This window comes from Salvelinus fontinalis, chromosome 18 (genome assembly GCF_029448725.1).
Source record: "Salvelinus fontinalis isolate EN_2023a chromosome 18, ASM2944872v1, whole genome shotgun sequence".
NCBI lineage: Eukaryota > Metazoa > Chordata > Actinopteri > Salmoniformes > Salmonidae > Salvelinus > Salvelinus fontinalis.
Window position 1 is genome coordinate 59,490,478 of NC_074682.1, and position 20,459 is coordinate 59,510,936.

The 20,459-nt window shown below is 45.3% G+C and overlaps 2 protein-coding genes across 3 annotated transcripts in view; one reads left to right on the forward strand and one right to left on the reverse strand.

Moving 5' to 3' along the window:
* Positions 1-20,459, reverse strand: part of cenpp (centromere protein P) — a 156,730-nt gene that overhangs the window by 13,593 nt on the left and 122,678 nt on the right. The gene's annotated exons all lie outside the window — the stretch shown is intronic.
* ecm2 (extracellular matrix protein 2, female organ and adipocyte specific) overlaps positions 1-20,459 on the forward strand; it is a 30,887-nt gene that overhangs the window by 5,281 nt on the left and 5,147 nt on the right. Inside the window, exons 2-8 of the mRNA XM_055869944.1 lie at positions 3,070-3,681; positions 4,858-5,046; positions 6,857-7,558; positions 10,416-10,531; positions 16,118-16,253; positions 16,490-16,647; positions 19,879-20,018. Coding sequence (XP_055725919.1) covers positions 3,096-3,681; positions 4,858-5,046; positions 6,857-7,558; positions 10,416-10,531; positions 16,118-16,253; positions 16,490-16,647; positions 19,879-20,018 — 2,027 coding nt within the window. The 5' untranslated portion in view covers positions 3,070-3,095. The remainder of the gene's footprint in view (positions 1-3,069; positions 3,682-4,857; positions 5,047-6,856; positions 7,559-10,415; positions 10,532-16,117; positions 16,254-16,489; positions 16,648-19,878; positions 20,019-20,459) is intronic.

The window sequence follows — 20,459 nt, forward strand, 5'->3', positions numbered from 1 at the left end:
ACAGGATGGATGTAGATCCTGTATTAACAGCTGTTGTCTAGGTGACAGGATGGATGTAGATCCTGTATTAACAGCTGTTGTCTAGGTGACAGGATGGATGTAGATCCTGTATTAACAGCTGTTGTCTAGGTGACGGGATGGATGTAGATCCTGTATTAACAGCTGTTGTCTAGGTGACGGGATGGATGTAGATCCTGTATTAACAGCTGTTGTCTAGGTGACAGGATGGATGTAGATCCTGTATTAACAGCTGTTGTCTAGGTGACGGGATGGATGTAGATCCTGTATTAACAGCTGTTGTCTAGGTGACGGGATGGATGTAGATTCTGTATTAACAGCTGTTGTCTAGGTGACAGGATGGATGTAGATCCTGTATTAACAGCTGTTGTCTAGGTGACAGGATGGATGTAGATCCTGTATTAACAGCTGTTGTCTAGGTGACGGGATGGATGTAGATCCTGTATTAACAGCTGTTGTCTAGGTGACAGGATGGATGTAGATCCTGTATTAACAGCTGTTGTCTAGGTGACAGGATGGATGTAGATCCTGTATTAACAGCTGTTGTCTAGGTGACAGGATGGATGTAGATCCTGTATTAACAGCCGTTGTCTAGGTGACAGAATGGATGTAGATCCTGTATTAACAGCTGTTGTCTAGGTGACGGGATGGATGTAGATCCTGTATTAACAGCCGTTGTCTAGGTGACAGGATGGATGTAGATCCTGTATTAACAGCTGTTGTCTAGGTGACAGAATGGATGTAAATCCTGTATTAACAGCTGTTGTCTAGGTGACAGGATGGATGTAGATCCTGTATTAACAGCTGTTGTCTAGGTGACAGGATGGATGTAGATCCTGTATTAACAGCTGTTGTCTAGGTGACAGGATGGATGTAGATCCTGTATTAACAGCTGTTGTCTAGGTGACAGAATGGATGTAAATCCTGTATTAACAGCTGTTGTCTAGGTGACAGGATGGATGTAGATCCTGTATTAACAGCTGTTGTCTAGGTGACAGGATGGATCTAGATCCTGTATTAACAGCTGTTGTCTAGGTGACAGAATGGATGTAAATCCTGTATTAACAGCTGTTGTCTAGGTGACAGGATGGATGTAGATCCTGTATTAACAGCTGTTGTCTAGGTGACAGGATGGATGTAGATCCTGTATTAACAGCTGTTGTCTAGGTGACAGGATGGATCTAGATCCTGTATTAACAGCTGTTGTCTAGGTGACAGGATGGATGTAGATCCTGTATTAACAGCTGTTGTCTAGGTGACAGGATGGATGTAGATCCTGTATTAACAGCTGTTGTCTAGGTGACAGGATGGATCTAGATCCTGTATTAACAGCTGTTGTCTAGGTGACAGAATGGATGTAAATCCTGTATTAACAGCTGTTGTCTAGGTGACAGGATGGATGTAGATCCTGTATTAACAGCTGTTGTCTAGGTGACAGGATGGATGTAGATCCTGTATTAACAGCTGTTGTCTAGGTGACGGGATGGATGTAGATCCTGTATTAACAGCTGTTGTCTAGGTGACGGGATGGATGTAGATCCTGTATTAACAGCTGTTGTCTAGGTGACGGGATGGATGTAGATCCTGTATTAACAGCTGTTGTCTAGGTGACAGGATGGATGTAGATCCTGTATTAACAGCTGTTGTCTAGGTGACAGGATGGATGTAGATCCTGTATTAACAGCTGTTGTCTAGGTGACAGGATGGATCTAGATCCTGTATTAACAGCTGTTGTCTAGGTGACAGAATGGATGTAAATCCTGTATTAACAGCTGTTGTCTAGGTGACAGGATGGATGTAGATCCTGTATTAACAGCTGTTGTCTAGGTGACAGGATGGATCTAGATCCTGTATTAACAGCTGTTGTCTAGGTGACAGGATGGATCTAGATCCTGTATTAACAGCTGTTGTCTAGGTGACAGGATGGATGTAGATCCTGTATTAACAGCTGTTGTCTAGGTGACAGGATGGATCTAGATCCTGTATTAACAGCTGTTGTCTAGGTGACAGGATGGATCTAGATCCTGTATTAACAGCTGTTGTCTAGGTGACAGAATGGATGTAAATCCTGTATTAACAGCTGTTGTCTAGGTGACAGGATGGATGTAGATCCTGTATTAACAGCTGTTGTCTAGGTGACAGGATGGATGTAGATCCTGTATTAACAGCTGTTGTCTAGGTGACGGGATGGATGTAGATCCTGTATTAACAGCTGTTGTCTAGGTGACGGGATGGATGTAGATCCTGTATTAACAGCTGTTGTCTAGGTGACGGGATGGATGTAGATCCTGTATTAACAGCTGTTGTCTAGGTGACAGGATGGATGTAGATCCTGTATTAACAGCTGTTGTCTAGGTGACAGGATGGATGTAGATCCTGTATTAACAGCTGTTGTCTAGGTGACAGGATGGATGTAGATCCTGTATTAACAGCTGTTGTCTAGGTGACAGGATGGATGTAGATCCTGTATTAACAGCTGTTGTCTAGGTGACAGGATGGATGTAAATCCTGTATTAACAGCTGTTGTCTAGGTGACAGGATGGATGTAAATCCTGTATTAACAGCTGTTGTCTAGGTGACAGAATGGATGTAAATCCTGTATTAACAGCTGTTGTCTGGGTGAACATGCCATCGTCTTTGTCAATCAACACACTTAACATTATTCAGTCTAAATCCTAAATGTGCTGCATCACATATTTAAAGGAGTCTCTTCACAAAGCTGTGAAAGGTAAGCATTACAGAATTACAGCCCTGGTGACAGAGAGAGGTTTGTGCCTGGCCTAATCCGTCTACTGTCTGACTCGGACTATAGACCAGAGGCTTGTTATTACTACGCTAGAGCATGTAGAAACTACATATTATGTCCGTATCCTACATAGCACCCTTTTCCCAATATAGTGCACTACCTTTGACATGCTACATGTTATATAGAGACCCAGGTAAAAAAAAAAGTAGTGCACTATATAGGGTCCCATTTTGGACGTAGTGTCTCACAGCTCTCTATATCAAGGGCTTTACTAGTATCTAAAACCCCTCTTTGTCTTGTTCCAGTGTAACACACAGACTCCTGTTCTGCTATGGAGCGCTGGGTTCTCCTCTCTCTGTCTCTCCTGGTCTTCCTGTATCTGGAGGTGGCTGGAGCTGGGGCCCAGGAACAAAGAGGGCTGGCAGGCCAGGGCAACGGGAGGAGAGGGCCAGGGGGCGCAGAGCACAACCAGCCCCAGGGAGTAGGACTAGGACGGGGAAAGAGGAGGAAGGCAGGAGGGCCCGGGAAAGGGAGAGGCAAGGGGAACAGGGACAATCAGAGGTCGAAACCCCCCCTGGGTCTGACGAGGCTGGGGAGTCTTCCTCCCAACGCAGGAGGATACGGAGGGTCGAGGCTGTTGAGTCTTCCTCCCAACGCAGGAGGATACGGAGGGTCGAGGCTGGGGAGTCTTCCTCCCAACGCAGGAGGAGACAAAGGGTCGTGGCTGGAGAGTCTTCCTCCCAACGCAGGAGGAGACGGAGGGTCGAGGCTGGAGAGTCTTCCACCCAACGCAGGAGGAGACAGAGGGTCGAGGCTGGAGAGTCTTCCACCCAACGCAGGAGGAGACAGAGGGTCTATATTCATTGAGTCGTACAAGAGTGTTGACGAGAGACAGTCTAACTACAATGTTATCCCAGGTTAGTCCACCACTACGCCTCTCTCTCTCTCAATCCCTCTCTCTCTCTCCCTCCATTTCTGTCTCCCCCCTCTCTGCTGTACCAGATGTTAGACTTATGCTCAGTCCTTTTATTTTCTATATAATCAAACAATGAATTAAGCAGTTTGATTACGGTTGGTGTATTTGTACAGTTACTGAACTGAATCAGGCAGCAGATGTCTTCAACAAAAGGGAACAATGTACTGTACGAGCTTAGTAGGGAATGCCCCACGTTCTTCTCAGGCAGGAGGAAGCTCCCTCATCCATTTATATGCAGATGATACAGTCTTATACTCAGCTGGCCCCTCCCCGGATGTTGTGTTAAACGCTCGACAACAAAGCTTTCTTAGTGCCCAACAAACTTTCTCTACCCTTAACCTTGTTCTGAACACCTCCAAAACAAAGCTTTCTTAGTGCCCAACAAACTTTCTCTACCCTTAACCTTGTTCTGAACACCTCCAAAACAAAGCTTTCTTAGTGTCCAACAAACTTTCCCTGCCCTTAATCTTGTTCTGAACACCTCCAAAACAAAGGTCATGTGGTTTGGTAAGAAGAATGCCCCTCTCCCCACAGGTGTGATTACTACCTCTGAGGGTTTAGAGCTTGAGGTAGTCACCTCATACAAGTACTTGGGAGTATGGCTAGACGGTACACTGTCCTTCTCTCAGCACATATCAAAGCTGCAGGCTAAAGTTAAATCTAGACATGGTTTCCTCTATCGTAATCGCTCCTCTTTCACCCCAGCTGCCAAACTAACCCTGATTCAGATGGCCATCCTACCCATGCTACATTACAGAGACATAATATATAGATCAGCAGGTAAGGGGTGCTCTCGAGTGGCTAGATGTTCTTTACCATTCGGCCATCAGATTTGCCACCAATGCTCCTTATAGAAATTGTTGCATTTTGCATTTATATTTTTGTTCAGTATATATTTCTTACATTTTGTTTTTCTGTCTGGAAATAAATAACAAAATCACAGCCAGTTGAGAAACCCTGTTGTATTGGATCACAGTACAAGTCAATGAGGTCTGACTCCTAGACCAGGTCAGGCTGCAACTAGGAAAAACTCCAGCCACAATCATTTGATATCTGATCGCAGAATGTACGATTGTCTCTACGATATCAACCCCTCTGCCCTCGTCTCTCCGTCCAGGTAAAAAGGGCCAGTGTGTGTACCAGGGCATCACCATGTTTGAGAAAGCCGTCTGGTCCCCCAAGCAGTGTGTTACCTGTCTGTGTAGTGGAGGGGAGGTGGTCTGTGACGAGATCATTTGTCCCCACCTACGATGTCACTACTCCTACACTCCCACTGGGGAGTGCTGTCCTGTCTGCATGGATACAGGTAGGAGTTGTTGTTAATATTGTTATTGTGGTGTTTCACTGGCCATCTTCACTGATCTTAACTACCGTAGTACTAATCTAACTACCGTAGTACTAATCTAACTACCGTAGTACTAATCTAACTACCGTAGTACTAATCTTAACTACCGTAGTACTAATCTTAACTATCGTAGTACTAATCTTAACTACCGTAGTACTATCTTAACTAATCTTAACTACCGTAGTACTATCTTAACTACCGTAGTACTAATCTTAACTACCGTAGTACTAATCTTAACTACCGTAGTACTAATCTTAACTACCGTAGTACTAATCTTAACTACCGTAGTACTAATCTTAACTACCGTAGTACTAATCTTAACTACCGTAGTACTAATCTTAACTACCGTAGTACTAATCTTAACTACCGTAGTACTAATCTTAACTACCGTAGTACTAATCTTAACTACCGTAGTACTAATCTTAACTACCGTAGTACTAATCTTAACTACCGTAGTACTAATCTTAACTACCGTAGTACTAATCTTAACTACCGTAGTACTAATCTTAACTACCGTAGTACTAATCTTAACTACCGTAGTACTAATCTTAACTACCGTAGTACTAATCTTAACTACCGTAGTACTAATCTTAACTACCGTAGTACTAATCTTAACTACCGTAGTACTAATCTTAACTACCGTAGTACTAATCTTAACTACCGTAGTACTAATCTTAACTACCGTAGTACTAATCTTAACTACCGTAGTACTAATCTTAACTACCGTAGTACTATCTTAACTACCGTAGTACTATCTTAACGACCGTAGTACTATCTTAACGACCGTAGTACCAATCTTAACTACCGTAGTACTATCTTAACTACCGTAGTACTATCTTAACTACCGTAGTACTAATCTTAACTACCGTAGTACTAATCTTAACTACCGTAGTACTAATCTTAACTACCGTAGTACTAATCTTAACTACCGTAGTACTATCTTAACTACCGTAGTACTATCTTAACGACCGTAGTACTATCTTAACGACCGTAGTACCAATCTTAACTACCGTAGTACTATCTTAACTACCGTAGTACTATCTTAACTACCGTAGTACTAATCTTAACTACCGTAGTACTAATCTTAACTACCGTAGTAACATGAATATGCCTCCACCATTCTATCCCTCTCTCCTGGATCTATCCCTCCATCCCTCGCCTCTCTCTCTCCATTCCATCCCTCGTCTCTCCCTCCATCCCTTGCCTCTCTCCCTTCATCCCATCCTCTCTCCCTTCATCCCATCCTCTCTCCCTCCATCCCATCCTCTCTCCCTCCATCCCATCCTCTCTCCCTTCATCCCATCCTCTCTCCCTCCATCCCATCCTCTCTCCCTCCATCCCTCGCCTCTCTCCCTCCATCCCATCCTCTCTCCCTCCATCCCATCCTCTCTCCCTCCATCCCATCCTCTCTCCCTCCATCCCATCCTCTCTCCCTCCATCCCATCCTCTCTCCCTCCATCCCATCCTCTCTCCCTCCATCCCTCGCCTCTCTCCCTCCATCCCATCCTCTCTCCCTCCATCCCATCCTCTCTCCCTCCATCCCATCCTCTCTCCCTCCATCCCATCCTCTCTCCCTCCATCCCTCGCCTCTCTCCCTCCATCCCACCCTCTTTCCCTCTATCCCTCGCCCCTCTCTCTCTCCCTCCATCCCATTCTCTTTCCCTCCATCCCATCCCATCTCTCTCCTCTTTTCCTCTTTACACTCTGCGGTTCTGGTTGGCTGGGCCAGCAGCCCGTGGTGACGTCCCTGACTTCTCTGGCAATTCCCCAGTTCCCAACGACCCCAGCGACCATGTGAACCCTGACCTTGAACCCGCCGTGCCCCGCTCCCAGGCCGAGATGGAACTCCTCTTGAAGAGAGAGGAGGAGGAGCACAGGGAGGAGGAGGCACGTCTTCTCAAGAAGGACGCCGAGAAAAAGAGGAGGAAGAAACAGAAGAAGGAGGAGGCTGAGAGACAGAGGAGTCTGCAGGAGGAGAGGAGTCTGCAGGAGGAGAGGAGGCACGAGGAAGAGAGGAGGCGCGAGGAAGAGCGGCTGCAGATGGAGAAGGAGGAGGCAGAGAAGAGGCAGGAGGAGGCAGAGGTGGCCATGAAGGAGCAGGAAAGGAAGCTGGAGGAGGAGAGGAGGAGACACGAGGATGACCTGAAGGAGAAACTCAGGGAGCTAGAGGAGGAAGAAGAAGAGGAGAGGGAGCAGGAGGAGGAAGACGTGGAGTGGCTGTTGAGAGGAGATGTTTTCCAGATTTTTCCAGGGGAGCAGACCGACGAGGACCTCCTTACACCTCCCCTAGCCGAGCCCACTGAGGAACAAGAGGAGGATGGAGGAGAGGAGTGGGGAGGGGTGGTACGCAGACCTGGGAACACACTCCCGTTGGGTTGTGATATCTCTGATGTCATCGTGACGTGTGAGAACGCCCAGCTGACCAACTTCCCCCCCCTGAACATCCCTGAACTCAAGTCTCTGAGCCTGGAGGGTAAGTTTAAGGAAGCTTAAGGAAGTCAAGGAAGTTTAAGGATGTTTAAGGAAGTTAAGGAAGTTTAAGGATGTTTAAGGAAGTTAAGGAAGTTTAAGGAAAACTCCAACCAAAAAAAACAATCATTTGGTATATGTTTAATTAGTAAATTGTTGATATAGTTCCAATATGTTTTCAAGATATGTAACTTTCAAAGTACAGAAATACAGCCGGCATCATGTGATGCTGCGTTTTACCGGCTGTATTTCTGTACTTTGAAAGTTACACATCTTGAAAATATGATTGCTGACATGTAAAACATCTTGGGACTAAATCAACAATTTACTAATTAAACAAATACCAAACGATAGTTATTTGGTTGGAATTTTCCTTTAAGGCAGCTGTGTGTGTGCTTGCGTGTGTGCTGCATAAGGTAGACAACACACCATCATATAACGTGTTAAGACACTAAACCAAAAAATTTCACTCACAAATCACCCAAAACACAAAAACCAATCCCTATGCAGAGACTTCAACTGAGAAGTGAGTAGTGTTTTTGTTTAGTCGTTGTGATGGTAATTCCTAATGTGGTCACAGAGACTAAAGTTAATAGGAGTAGAAACTAAAGAAGAAAATAAATAAATACTGGAGAATAGATTTATTAGTTTCCCATGCTTGTTGGTTTATATACTGCAATTATGGAGGCTTGGCATAATTATGGTACGTACTATGAGAGCTTGAGAGCTTTTGGACCATGTCTTGACTTGCAGGACACGTCGTCATGGAAAGTACAACAGAGCCATTCTGAACACTAGTACTTAACAACACTAGGCTATGGAGTCCAGTCATTCTGAACACTAGTATTTAACAACACGATAACACCAGGCTATGGAGTCTAGTCATTCTGAACACTAGTATTTAACAACACGATAACACCAGGCTATGGAGTCCAGTCATTCTGAACACTAGTATTTAACAACACGATAACACTAGGCTATGGAGTCCAGTCATTCTGAACACTAGTATTTAACAACACGATAACACTAGGCTATGGAGTCTAGTCATTCTGAACACTAGTATTTAACAACACGATAACACCAGGCTATGTAGTCTAGTCATTCTGAACACTAGTATTTAACAACACGATAACACCAGGCTATGGAGTCTAGTCATTCTGAACACTAGTATTTAACAACACGATAACACCAGGCTATGGAGTCCAGTCATTCTGAACATTAGTATTTAACAACACTATAACACCAGGCTATGGAGTCCAGTCATTCTGAACACTAGTATTTAACAACACTATAACACCAGGCTATAGAGTCTAGTCATTCTGAACACTAGTATTTAACAACACGATAACACCAGGCTATGTAGTCTAGTCATTCTGAACACTAGTATTTAACAACACTATAACACCAGGCTATGGAGTCCAGTCATTCTGAACACTAGTATTTAACAACACGATAACACCAGGCTATGGAGTCTAGTCATTCTGAACACTAGTATTTAACAACACGATAACACCAGGCTATGGAGTCCAGTCATTCTGAACACTAGTATTTAACAACACGATAACACCAGGCTATGGAGTCCAGTCATTCTGAACACTAGTATTTAACAACACGATAACACCAGGCTATGGAGTCTAGTCATTCTGAACACTAGTATTTAACAACACGATAACACCAGGCTATGTAGTCTAGTCATTCTGAACACTAGTATTTAACAACACGATAACACCAGGCTATGGAGTCTAGTCATTCTGAACACTAGTATTTAACAACACGATAACACCAGGCTATGGAGTCCAGTCATTCTGAACATTAGTATTTAACAACACTATAACACCAGGCTATGGAGTCCAGTCATTCTGAACACTAGTATTTAACAACACTATAACACCAGGCTATAGAGTCTAGTCATTCTGAACACTAGTATTTAACAACACGATAACACCAGGCTATGTAGTCTAGTCATTCTGAACACTAGTATTTAACAACACTATAACACCAGGCTATGGAGTCCAGTCATTCTGAACACTAGTATTTAACAACACGATAACACCAGGCTATGTAGTCTAGTCATTCTGAACACTAGTATTTAACAACACGATAACACCAGGCTATGGAGTCCAGTCATTCTGAACACTAGTATTTAACAACACGATAACACCAGGCTATGGAGTCCAGTCATTCTGAACACTAGTATTTAACAACACGATAACACCAGGCTATGGAGTCCAGTCATTCTGAACACTAGTATTTAACAACACTATAACACCAGGCTATGGAGTCTAGTCATTCTGAACACTAGTATTTAACAACACTATAACACCAGGCTATAGAGTCTAGTCATTCTGAACACTAGTATTTAACAACACGATAACACCAGGCTATAGAGTCTAGTCATTCTGAACACTAGTATTTAACAACACGATAACACCAGGCTATAGAGTCTAGTCATTCTGAACACTAGTATTTAACAACACGATAACACCAGGCTATGGAGTCCAGTCATTCTGAACACTAGTATTTAACAACACGATAACACCAGGCTATGGAGTCCAGTCATTCTGAACACTAGTATTTAACAACACGATAACACCAGGCTATGGAGTCCAGTCATTCTGAACACTAGTATTTAACAACACGATAACACCAGGCTATGGAGTCCAGTCATTCTGAACACTAGTATTTAACAACACGATAACACCAGGCTATGGAGTCCAGTCATTCTGAACACTAGTATTTAACAACACGATAACACCAGGCTATGGAGTCCAGGCTTAATGATCGAGGTGAAAATACTATCCCCAGCACGGACGATATTCATGTTATTCCTCAGATTAATATGTCTCTTAACTTCCCGGCAGGTAACGCCATCACAACCATCCCAATGGGGGCGTTCAATGGCATCCCCAACCTGGAGTGGATTAACCTGAGCAAGAACAAGTTGGTGACTTCTGGTATTGCCCCACGTGCCTTCAAAGTAAGAGTCTCTCCTTTGAAATAAGAGTCTGTTTCTCTGCGGCCATTGCCCCACACGCTTTCAAAATAAGGAGTCTGTTTCTCTGCGGCCATTGCCCCACACGCTTTCAAAATAAGGAGTCTGTTTCCAATGAGCCTGTCCAACCAATGAAATATGAACCGTGTGGGAACAGTCTAAGCAGATATAAACTGATGAATATGTGAACAAACAGAAGCAGGTCAACATGGTGGGGGACGAGAAGGGGGACATTTGACTCACTCTCTCTGGTCAAAATAAAGTCTAGGTTTTAAACAGTCAATATTTAAATCAATCTTGTACATTTCCCAGAACAAACAGCGGTCTATCATGCTAGAGTCCTGACTAGGCCCGAACACAATACTACAGTGATGAGAGAACACAGGTTAGATAGCAGATATTGTTTGATAAGTGAAAATTAGAGCCTGGTTAGTTGGGTCTGGAGTCCATGACACATTTGTCTATAGAGAAACCATCTCTTTAGTGATGGCCACTTCAACCATCCTCCGTTAATTACTGCAATTACACTTTGGAGAATATCCACAATCACATTACATTCACTCTTGGAATATTGGAGAATATCCACAATTACATTACATTCACTTTTAGAATATTGGAGAATATCCACAATCACATTACATTCACTCTTGGAATATTGGAGAATATCCACAATCACATTACATTCACTCTTGGAATATTGGAGAATATCCACAATCACATTACATTCACTCTTGGAATATTGGAGAATATCCACAATTACATTACATTCGCTCTTGGAATATTGGAGAATATCCACAATCACATTACATTCACTCTTGGAATATTGGAGAATATCCACAATCACATTACATTCACTCTTGGAATATTGGAGAATATCCACAATTACATTACATTCGCTCTTGGAATATTGGAGAATATCCACAATCACATTATATTCACTCTTGGAATATTGGAGAATATCCACAATTACATTACATTCACTCTTGGAATATTGGAGAATATCCACAATCACATTACATTCGCTCTTGGAATATTGGAGAATATCCACAATCACATTACATTCGCTCTTGGAATATTGGAGAATATCCACAATCACATTACATTCACTCTTGAATCTCAAAACACTTCGATGGACATCAGCAGTATAGATATATGATTTTAACTTTGCGAGGCACAACAGACGCCAAAATCTCACTTCTACCCGTTTTAAACCAACATGAGCTAATTTAAACTGTAGCATGACTCTTGGAGCCAGTCTGCCAATTAGTTTGCACAATGAAACACAGTCTAAACTCTTAAGCCATGCAGGCTTTAAAGGAAGGAGGCCTGTTGAGCTAGCATCACCCCCATTCACCCTGCTCTGCCACAAACCTGCACAGGCCTTTAAAAACAACATTCCATGGTCCTTAGTCAAGAGAAACCTCAGGGGAACAGGGATGGAGAAACCTCAGGGGAACAGGGAGAGAGAAACCTCAGGGGAACAGGGAGAGAGAAACCTCAGGGGAACAGGGAGAGAGAAACCTCAGGGGAACAGGGAGAGAGAAACCACAGGGGAACAGGGATAGAGAAACCTCAGGGGAACAGGGATAGAGAAACCTCAGGGGAACAGGGAGAGAGAAACCTCAGGGGAACAGGGATAGAGAAACCTCAGGGGAACAGGGATGGAGAAACCACAGGGGAACAGGGATAGAGAAACCTCAGGGGAACAGGGATAGAGAAACCTCAGGGGAACAGGGATGGAGAAACCTCAGGGGAACAGGGATAGAGAAACCTCAGGGGAACAGGGATGGAGAAACCACAGGGGAACAGGGATAGAGAAACCTCAGGGGAACAGGGATAGAGAAACCTCAGGGGAACAGGGATGGAGAAACCTCAGGGGAACAGGGAGAGAGAAACCTCAGGGGAACAGGGATGGAGAAACCACAGGGGAACAGGGATAGAGAACCCTCAGGGGAACAGGGATAGAGAAACCTCAGGGGAACAGGGATAGAGAAACCTCAGGGGAACAGGGATAGAGAACCCTCAGGGGAACAGGGATGGAGAAACCTCAGGGGAACAGGGAGAGAGAAACCTCAGGGGAACAGGGAGAGAGAAACCTCAGGGGAACAGGGAGAGAGAAACCACAGGGGAACAGGAAGAGAGAAACCTCACGGGAACAGGGGAGGGGAACCTCAGGGGAACAGGGAGAGAGAAACCACAGGGGAACAGGGATGGAGAAACCTCAGGGGAACAGGGATGGAGAAACCTCAGGGGAACAGGGAGAGAGAACCCTCAGGGGAACAGGGAGAGAGAAACCTCAGGGGAACAGGGATAGAGAAACCTCAGGGGAACAGGGAGAGAGAAACCACAGGGGAACAGGGATAGAGAAACCTCAGGGGAACAGGGATAGAGAAACCTCAGGGGAACAGGGATGGAGAAACCTCAGGGGAACAGGGATAGAACAGGGATAGAAAAACCTCAGGGGAACAGGGATATAGAAACCTCAGGGGAACAGGGATAGAGAACCCTCAGGGGAACAGGGATAGAGAAACCTCAGGGGAACAGGGATATAGAACCCTCAGGGGAACAGGGAGAGAGAAACCACAGGGGAACAGGGAGAGAACAGGGATAGAGAAACCTCAGGGGAACAGGGATAGAGAACCCTCAGGGGAACAGGGATAGAGAACCCTCAGGGGAACAGGGAGAGAGAAACCTCAGGGGAACAGGGATAGAGAAACCTCAGGGGAACAGGGATAGAGAAACATCAGGGGAACAGGGATAGAGAAACATCAGGGGAACAGGGAGAGAGAAACCTCAGGGGAACAGGGAGAGAGAAACCTCAGGGGAACAGGGAGAGAGAAACCACAGGGGAACAGGGAGAGAGAAACCTCAGGGGAACAGGGAGAGAGAAACCTCAGGGGAACAGGGATAGAGAAACCTCAGGGGAACAGGGATAGAGAAACCTCAGGGGAACAGGGAGAGAGAAACCACAGGGAACAGGGATAGAGAAACCTCAGGGGAACAGGGATAGAGAAACCTCAGGGGAACAGGGATAGAGAAACCTCAGGGGAACAGGGAGAGAGAAACCTCAGGGGAACAGGGAGAGAGAAACCACAGGGGAACAGGGAGAGAGAAACCTCAGGGGAACAGGGATAGAGAAACCTCAGGGGAACAGGGAGAGAGAAACCTCAGGGGAACAGGGAGAGAGAACCCACAGGGGAACAGGAAGAGAGAAACCACAGGGGAACCGGGAGAGAGAAACATCAGGGGAACAGGGATAGAGAAACCTCAGGGGAACAGGGAGAGAGAAACCACAGGGGAACAGGGAGAGAGAAACCTCAGGGGAACAGGAAGAGAGAAACCTCACGGGAACAGGGGAGGGGAACCTCAGGGGAACAGGGAGAGAGAAACCACAGGGGAACAGGGATAGAACAGGGAGAGAGAAACCTCAGGGGAACAGGGATAGAACAGGGAGAGAGAACCCACAGGGGAACAGGGATAGAGAAACCTCATGGGAACAGGGAGAGATAAACCTCAGGGGAACAGGGATAGAGAAACCTCAGGGGAACAGGGAGAGAGAAACCTCAGGGGAACAGGGAGAGAGAAACCTCAGGGGAACAGGGAGAGAGAAACCTCAGGGGAACAGGGAGAGAGAAACCTCAGGGGAACAGGGAGAGAGAAACCTCAGGGGAACAGGGATAGAGAACCCTCAGGGGAACAGGGATAGAGAACCATCAGGGGAACAGGGATAGATAAACCTCAGGGGAACAGGGATAGAGAAACCTCAGGGGAACAGGGATAGAGAAACCTCAGGGGAACAGGGATAGAGAAACTTCAGGGGAACAGGGATAGAGAAACCTCACGGGAACAGGGATAGAGAACCCTCAGGGGAACAGGGATAGAGAAACCTCACGGGAACAGGGATAGAGAAACATCAGGGGAACAGGGATAGAGAAACCTCAGGGGAACAGGGAGAGAGAAACCACAGGGGAACAGGGATAGAGAAACCTCAGGGGAACAGGGATAGAGAAACCTCAGGGCAACAGGGATAGAGAAACCTCAGGGGAACAGGGATAGAGAAACCTCAGGGGAACAGGGAGAGAGAAACCTCAGGGGAACAGGGAGAGAGAAACCACAGGGGAACAGGGATAGAGAAACCTCAGGGGAACAGGGAGAGAAACCTCAGGGGAACAGGGATAGAACAGGGAGAGAGAAACCTCAGGGGAACAGGGATAGAACAGGGAGAGAGAACCCACAGGGGAACAGGGATAGAACAGGGAGAGAGAAACCTCATGGGAACAGGGAGAGAGAAACCTCAGGGGAACAGGGATAGAGAAACCTCAGGGGAACAGGGAGAGAGAAACCTCAGGGGAACAGGGATAGAGAAACCTCAGGGGAACAGGGAGAGAGAAACCTCAGGGGAACAGGGAGAGAGAAACCTCAGGGGAACAGGGAGAGAGAAACCTCAGGGGAACAGGGATAGAGAACCCTCAGGGGAACAGGGATAGAGAACCATCAGGGGAACAGGGATAGAGAAACCTCAGGGGAACAGGGATAGAGAAACCTCAGGGGAACAGGGAGAGAGAAACCTCAGGGGAACAGGGATAGAGAAACCTCAGGGGAACAGGGAGAGAGAAACCTCAGGGGAACAGGGATAGAGAAACCTCAGGGGAACAGGGATAGAGAAACCTCAGGGGAACAGGGATAGAGAAACCTCAGGGGAACAGGGATAGAGAAACTTCAGGGGAACAGGGATAGAGAAACCTCAGGGGAACAGGGATAGAGAAACCTCAGGGGAACAGGGATAGAGAAACCTCACGGGAACAGGGATAGAGAAACCTCAGGGGAACAGGGAGAGAGAAACCTCAGGGGAACAGGGATAGAGAAACCTCAGGGGAACAGGGATAGAGAAACCTCAGGGGAACAGGGATAGAGAAACCTCAGGGGAACAGGGATAGAGAAACTTCAGGGGAACAGGGATAGAGAAACCTCAGGGGAACAGGGATAGAGAAACCTCAGGGGAACAGGGATAGAGAAACCTCACGGGAACAGGGATAGAGAAACCTCAGGGGAACAGGGATAGAACAGGGATAGAGAAACCTCAGGGGAACAGGGATAGAGAAACATCAGGGGAACAGGGATAGAACAGGGATAGAGAAACCTATTTCCAGCCAGCTAGATCCACCGAGGTACTATATCACCAGAAAGAGGTGAGACAATCAGGACATTTCTACAGCAAGAACCCTTGATTTCGTAAACAAAAATATTGTGACAGAGTGCCAACATCGATCGTTTTTCTTTTCCAATACTTTAGGTACGCTTGACTTAGTTTGCCTTCTTTCATGGAACCAATGGAATAGTCCCAATAAATATTTCAAACCAGGTCTGATACTGTGACTGTGACATATACAATATTTACATTTCTTTAATGGTTTCCCGTTCCACAAAATGACAGATTATTTTCCATCACTATAACATGGCAACGATAGAACATCTATCTAGATCTATAAAGTACTTTATTTTCCATTGGTTAGAATTGTTAAATAGCCCAAAGACACACGTTGTTTAATGTTGTTAATGATTGTTGTTCAGGGCCTGAAGTTCCTGAGCCGTCTGTTCCTGGACAACAACCTCCTAGAGATGGTTCCAACAGATCTCCCATCAACACTACAGGAACTCAAGATCAACGAGAACCACCTCAAAGGCATCGAGGAGAATAGCTTCCAAGGTAACCAAACAAAATAACAAATCTACATGTTACTAGTTACGGGACAAACATTTTCAAAGTACTTTTTGGGCCATTTCAGGAAATAATATTTGTAAAACTGAAATGCTTCAATCAAAAAAAAAAACTGTTTCAACTGCACAAACGTAAATATTTGTTAGTGGAAGTGGCTGAAACCATAACCAGCACAGGGAGACTTTTATAGGAACATGTTTTCACTGCTGCGTAATTTCTGAAAGGTCTGAGTAGCCTGTTGATCTTGGAGTTGGAGGGAAATGTCCTGAACGAAGGGAGCGTGGATCATCAAGCTTTCAGTCCCCTCTCCCAGCTCTCCTACCTCCGTCTGGGCAGAAACCACTTCAGGACCATCCCGCAGGGCCTGCCTCCATCTCTACTGGTGAGATTTATCCGTTTTATCCAAATATGTATATAAACCCTGGATGACTGACGCTATGTATTGGCCATGGAGAGGCTTTGAAGCCACCGGTCGGCCATATTGGCCCTCCCCAGTAGGAGCAATCCTCCATAGGAATGAATGGAATTCTAAAGTATTTCAATTAAATGTTTCAAGGACAAAATTACATGTATTCAAGGATCTGTTTGTTGTAGTGGGGGACAATAACAACAAATTATACTTTATAAGGAAAATGTTTAAAAACATATTCATATATAAACTCAGCAAAAAAAGAAACATCTCTTTTTCAGGACATTGTCTTTCAAAGATAATTCGTAAAAATCCAAATGACTTCACAGATCTTCATTGTAAAGGGTTTAAACACTGTTTCCCATGCTTGTTCATTGAACCATCAACAATTAATGAACATGCACCTGTGGAACGGTCGTTAAGACGCTTACAAACAGTAGGCAATTAAGGTCACAGTTATGAAAACTTAGGACACTAAAGAGGCCTTTCTACTGACTCCGAAAAAAAAGAGAAAAAAAGAAAGATGCCCAGGGTCCCTGCTCATCTGCGTGTACGTGCCTTAGGCATGCTGCAAGGAGGCATGAGGACTGCAGATGTGGCCAGGGCAATAAATTGCAATGTCCGTACTGTGAGATGCCTAAGACAGCGCTACAGGGAGACAGGACGGACAGCTGATCGTCCTCGCAGTGGCAGACCGCGTGTAACAACACCTGCACAGGATCGGTACATCCTAACATCACACCTGCGGACAGGTACAGGATGGCAACAACAACTGCCCAATCCCTCCATCAGTGCTCAGACTGTCCGCAATAGGCTGAGAGAGGCTGGACTGAGGGCTTGTTGGCCTGTTGTAAGGCAGGTCCTCACCAGACATCACCGGCAACAACGTCGCCTATGGGCACAAATCCACCGTCGCTGGACCAGACAGGACTTGCAAAAAGTGCTCTTCACTGATGAGTCGCGGTTTTGTCTCACCGGGGGTGATGGTCTGATTCACGTTTATCGTCGAAGGAATGAGCGTTACACCGAGGCCTGTACTTTGGAGCGGGATTGATTTGGAGGTGGAGGGTCCATCATGGTCTGGGGCGGTGTTTCACAGCATCATCGGACTGAGCTTGTCATTGCAGGCAATCTCATCGCTGTGCGTTACAGGGAAGACTTCCTCCTCCCTCATGTGGTACCCTTCCTGCAGGCTCATCCTGACATGACCCTCCAGCATGACAATGCCACCAGCCATACTGCTCGTTCTGTGCGTGATTTCCTGCAACACAGGAATGTCAGTGTTCTGCCATGGCCAGCGAAGAGACCGGATCTCAATCCCATTGAGCACATCTAGGACCTGTTGGACCGGAGGGTGAGGGCTAAGGCCATTCCCCCCAGAAATGTCCGGGAACTTGCAGGTGCCTTGGTGGAAGAGTGGGGTAACATCTCACAGCAAGAACTGGCAAATCTGGTGCAGTCCATGAGGAGGAGATGCACTGCAGTACTTAATGCAGCTGGTGGCCACACCAGATACTGACTGTTACTTTTGATTTTTAACCCCCCCCCCTTTGTTCAGGGACACATTATTCCATTTCTGTTAGTCACATGTCTGTGGAACTTGTTCAGTTTATGTCTCAGTTGTTGAATCTTGTTACGTTCAAACAAATATTTACACATGTTAAGTTTGCTGAAAATAAACGCAGTTGACAGTGAGAGGACGTTTCTTTTTCCCCCTGAGTTTATATATATATATATAAATAATATAATAAATATATAATATAATAATAATAATAAATAATAATATATAAATAATAAATACATTAAATATTGTATAAGCTATAGAAATGCATTTATTAATCTTTATAAGAATACATGTGTCATAAACACAGTGTATATTTTTACTGATAAGTGGACAATAAACATCTGTACATTTCAACGAAACACAGTGAAGCAACTAGAGACTTTTTCTTGATAAGCCTTATCCACCACTCACTCTCATGGTTAAAGACCTCAGCTCTGCTTCACATCACATCCAGTACAGCCTGTCATCACATCCAGTACAGCCTGTCTTATCCACCACTCTCATGGTTAAAGACATGGTACATCCAGGACAGCCTGTCATCACATAACATCCACTACAGCCTGTCATCACATAACATCCAGTACAGCCTGTCATCACATAACATCCAGGACAGCCTGTCATCACATAACATCCAGGACAGCCTGTCATCACATAACATCCAGTACAGCCTGTCATCACATAACATCCAGGACAGCCTGTCATCACATAACATCCAGGACAGCCTGTCATCACATAACATCCAGTACAGCCTGTCATCACATAACATCCAGGACAGCCTGTCATCACATAACATCCAGTACAGCCTGTCATCACATCCAGTACAGCCTGTCATCACATCCACTACAGCCTGTCATCACATCCAGTACAGCCTGTCATCACATCCAGTACAGCCTGTCATCACATAACATCCACTACAGCCTGTCATCACATCCAGTACAGCCTGTCATCACATCCAGTACAGCCTGTCATCACATCCACTACAGCCTGTCATCACATCCAGTACAGCCTGTCATCACATAACATCCACTACAGCCTGTCATAACATAACATCCAGTACAGCCTGTCATCACATCCACTACAGCCTGTCATAACATAACATCCACTACAGCCTGTCATCACATAACATCCACTACAGCCTGTCATAACATAACATCCAGTACAGCCTGTCATCACATCCAGTACAGCCTGTCATAACATCCACTACAGCCTGTCATCACATCCAGTACAGCCTGTCATCACATAACATCCAGTACAGCCTGTCATCACATAACATCCACTACAGCCTGTCATCACATCCAGTACAGCCTGTCATCACATAACATCCACTACAGCCTGTCATCACATCCAGTACAGCCTGTCATAACATAACATCCAGTACAGCCTGTCATCACATCCACTACAGCCTGTCATCACATCCAGTACAGCCTGTCATCACATAACATCCACTACAGCCTGTCATCACATCCAGTACAGCCTGTCATCACATAACATCCAGGACAGCCTGTCATTAAGTAACATCCAGTACAACATCCAATTACAGCGAGCTACATTGGTGTTGCTGTCTATTAGAGGAGCAAAGGGCATCTCCATTGTGTATATATAACGCAGTATAAATAACTCTTCATTTGATCTGTTTTCAGGAGGTTTATCTTGAGAACAACCTGATAGAAGAGATATCCGACTGCGTCTTCAACCAAACCACTAACCTGAACGTGATCTCACTGAGACACAACAGACTGGAGGAGTCCATGATAGCACCTCTAGCGTGGATCAACCACAAGTAAGAAAACTAGAGGATTTCACAAGTCTTCTTTTCAATGCATATATTACAAAGAAACTATAGTCAAGATATATATGAGTTGCACCCCACCCTTTGCCCTCAGAACAGACTCAATTCGCCAGGACATGGACTCTACAAAGTGTTGAAAGCGTTCCACAGGGATGTTGGTCCATGTTGACTCCAGTGCTTCCCACAGTTGGCTGGATGTGCTTTGGGTGGTGGACCATTCTCGATACACACGGAAAACTGTTGAGCGTGAAAAACCCAGCAGCGTTGCAGTTCTTGACACAAACCAGTGCCCCTGGCATCTACAACCCAACCATACCCCGTTCAAAAGCACTTAAATAGTATGTCTTGCCCATTCACCCTCTGAATGGTACACACATACGATCCATGTCTCAGTTGTCTTAACAGTCCTTCTTCAACCTGTCTCCTCCCCTT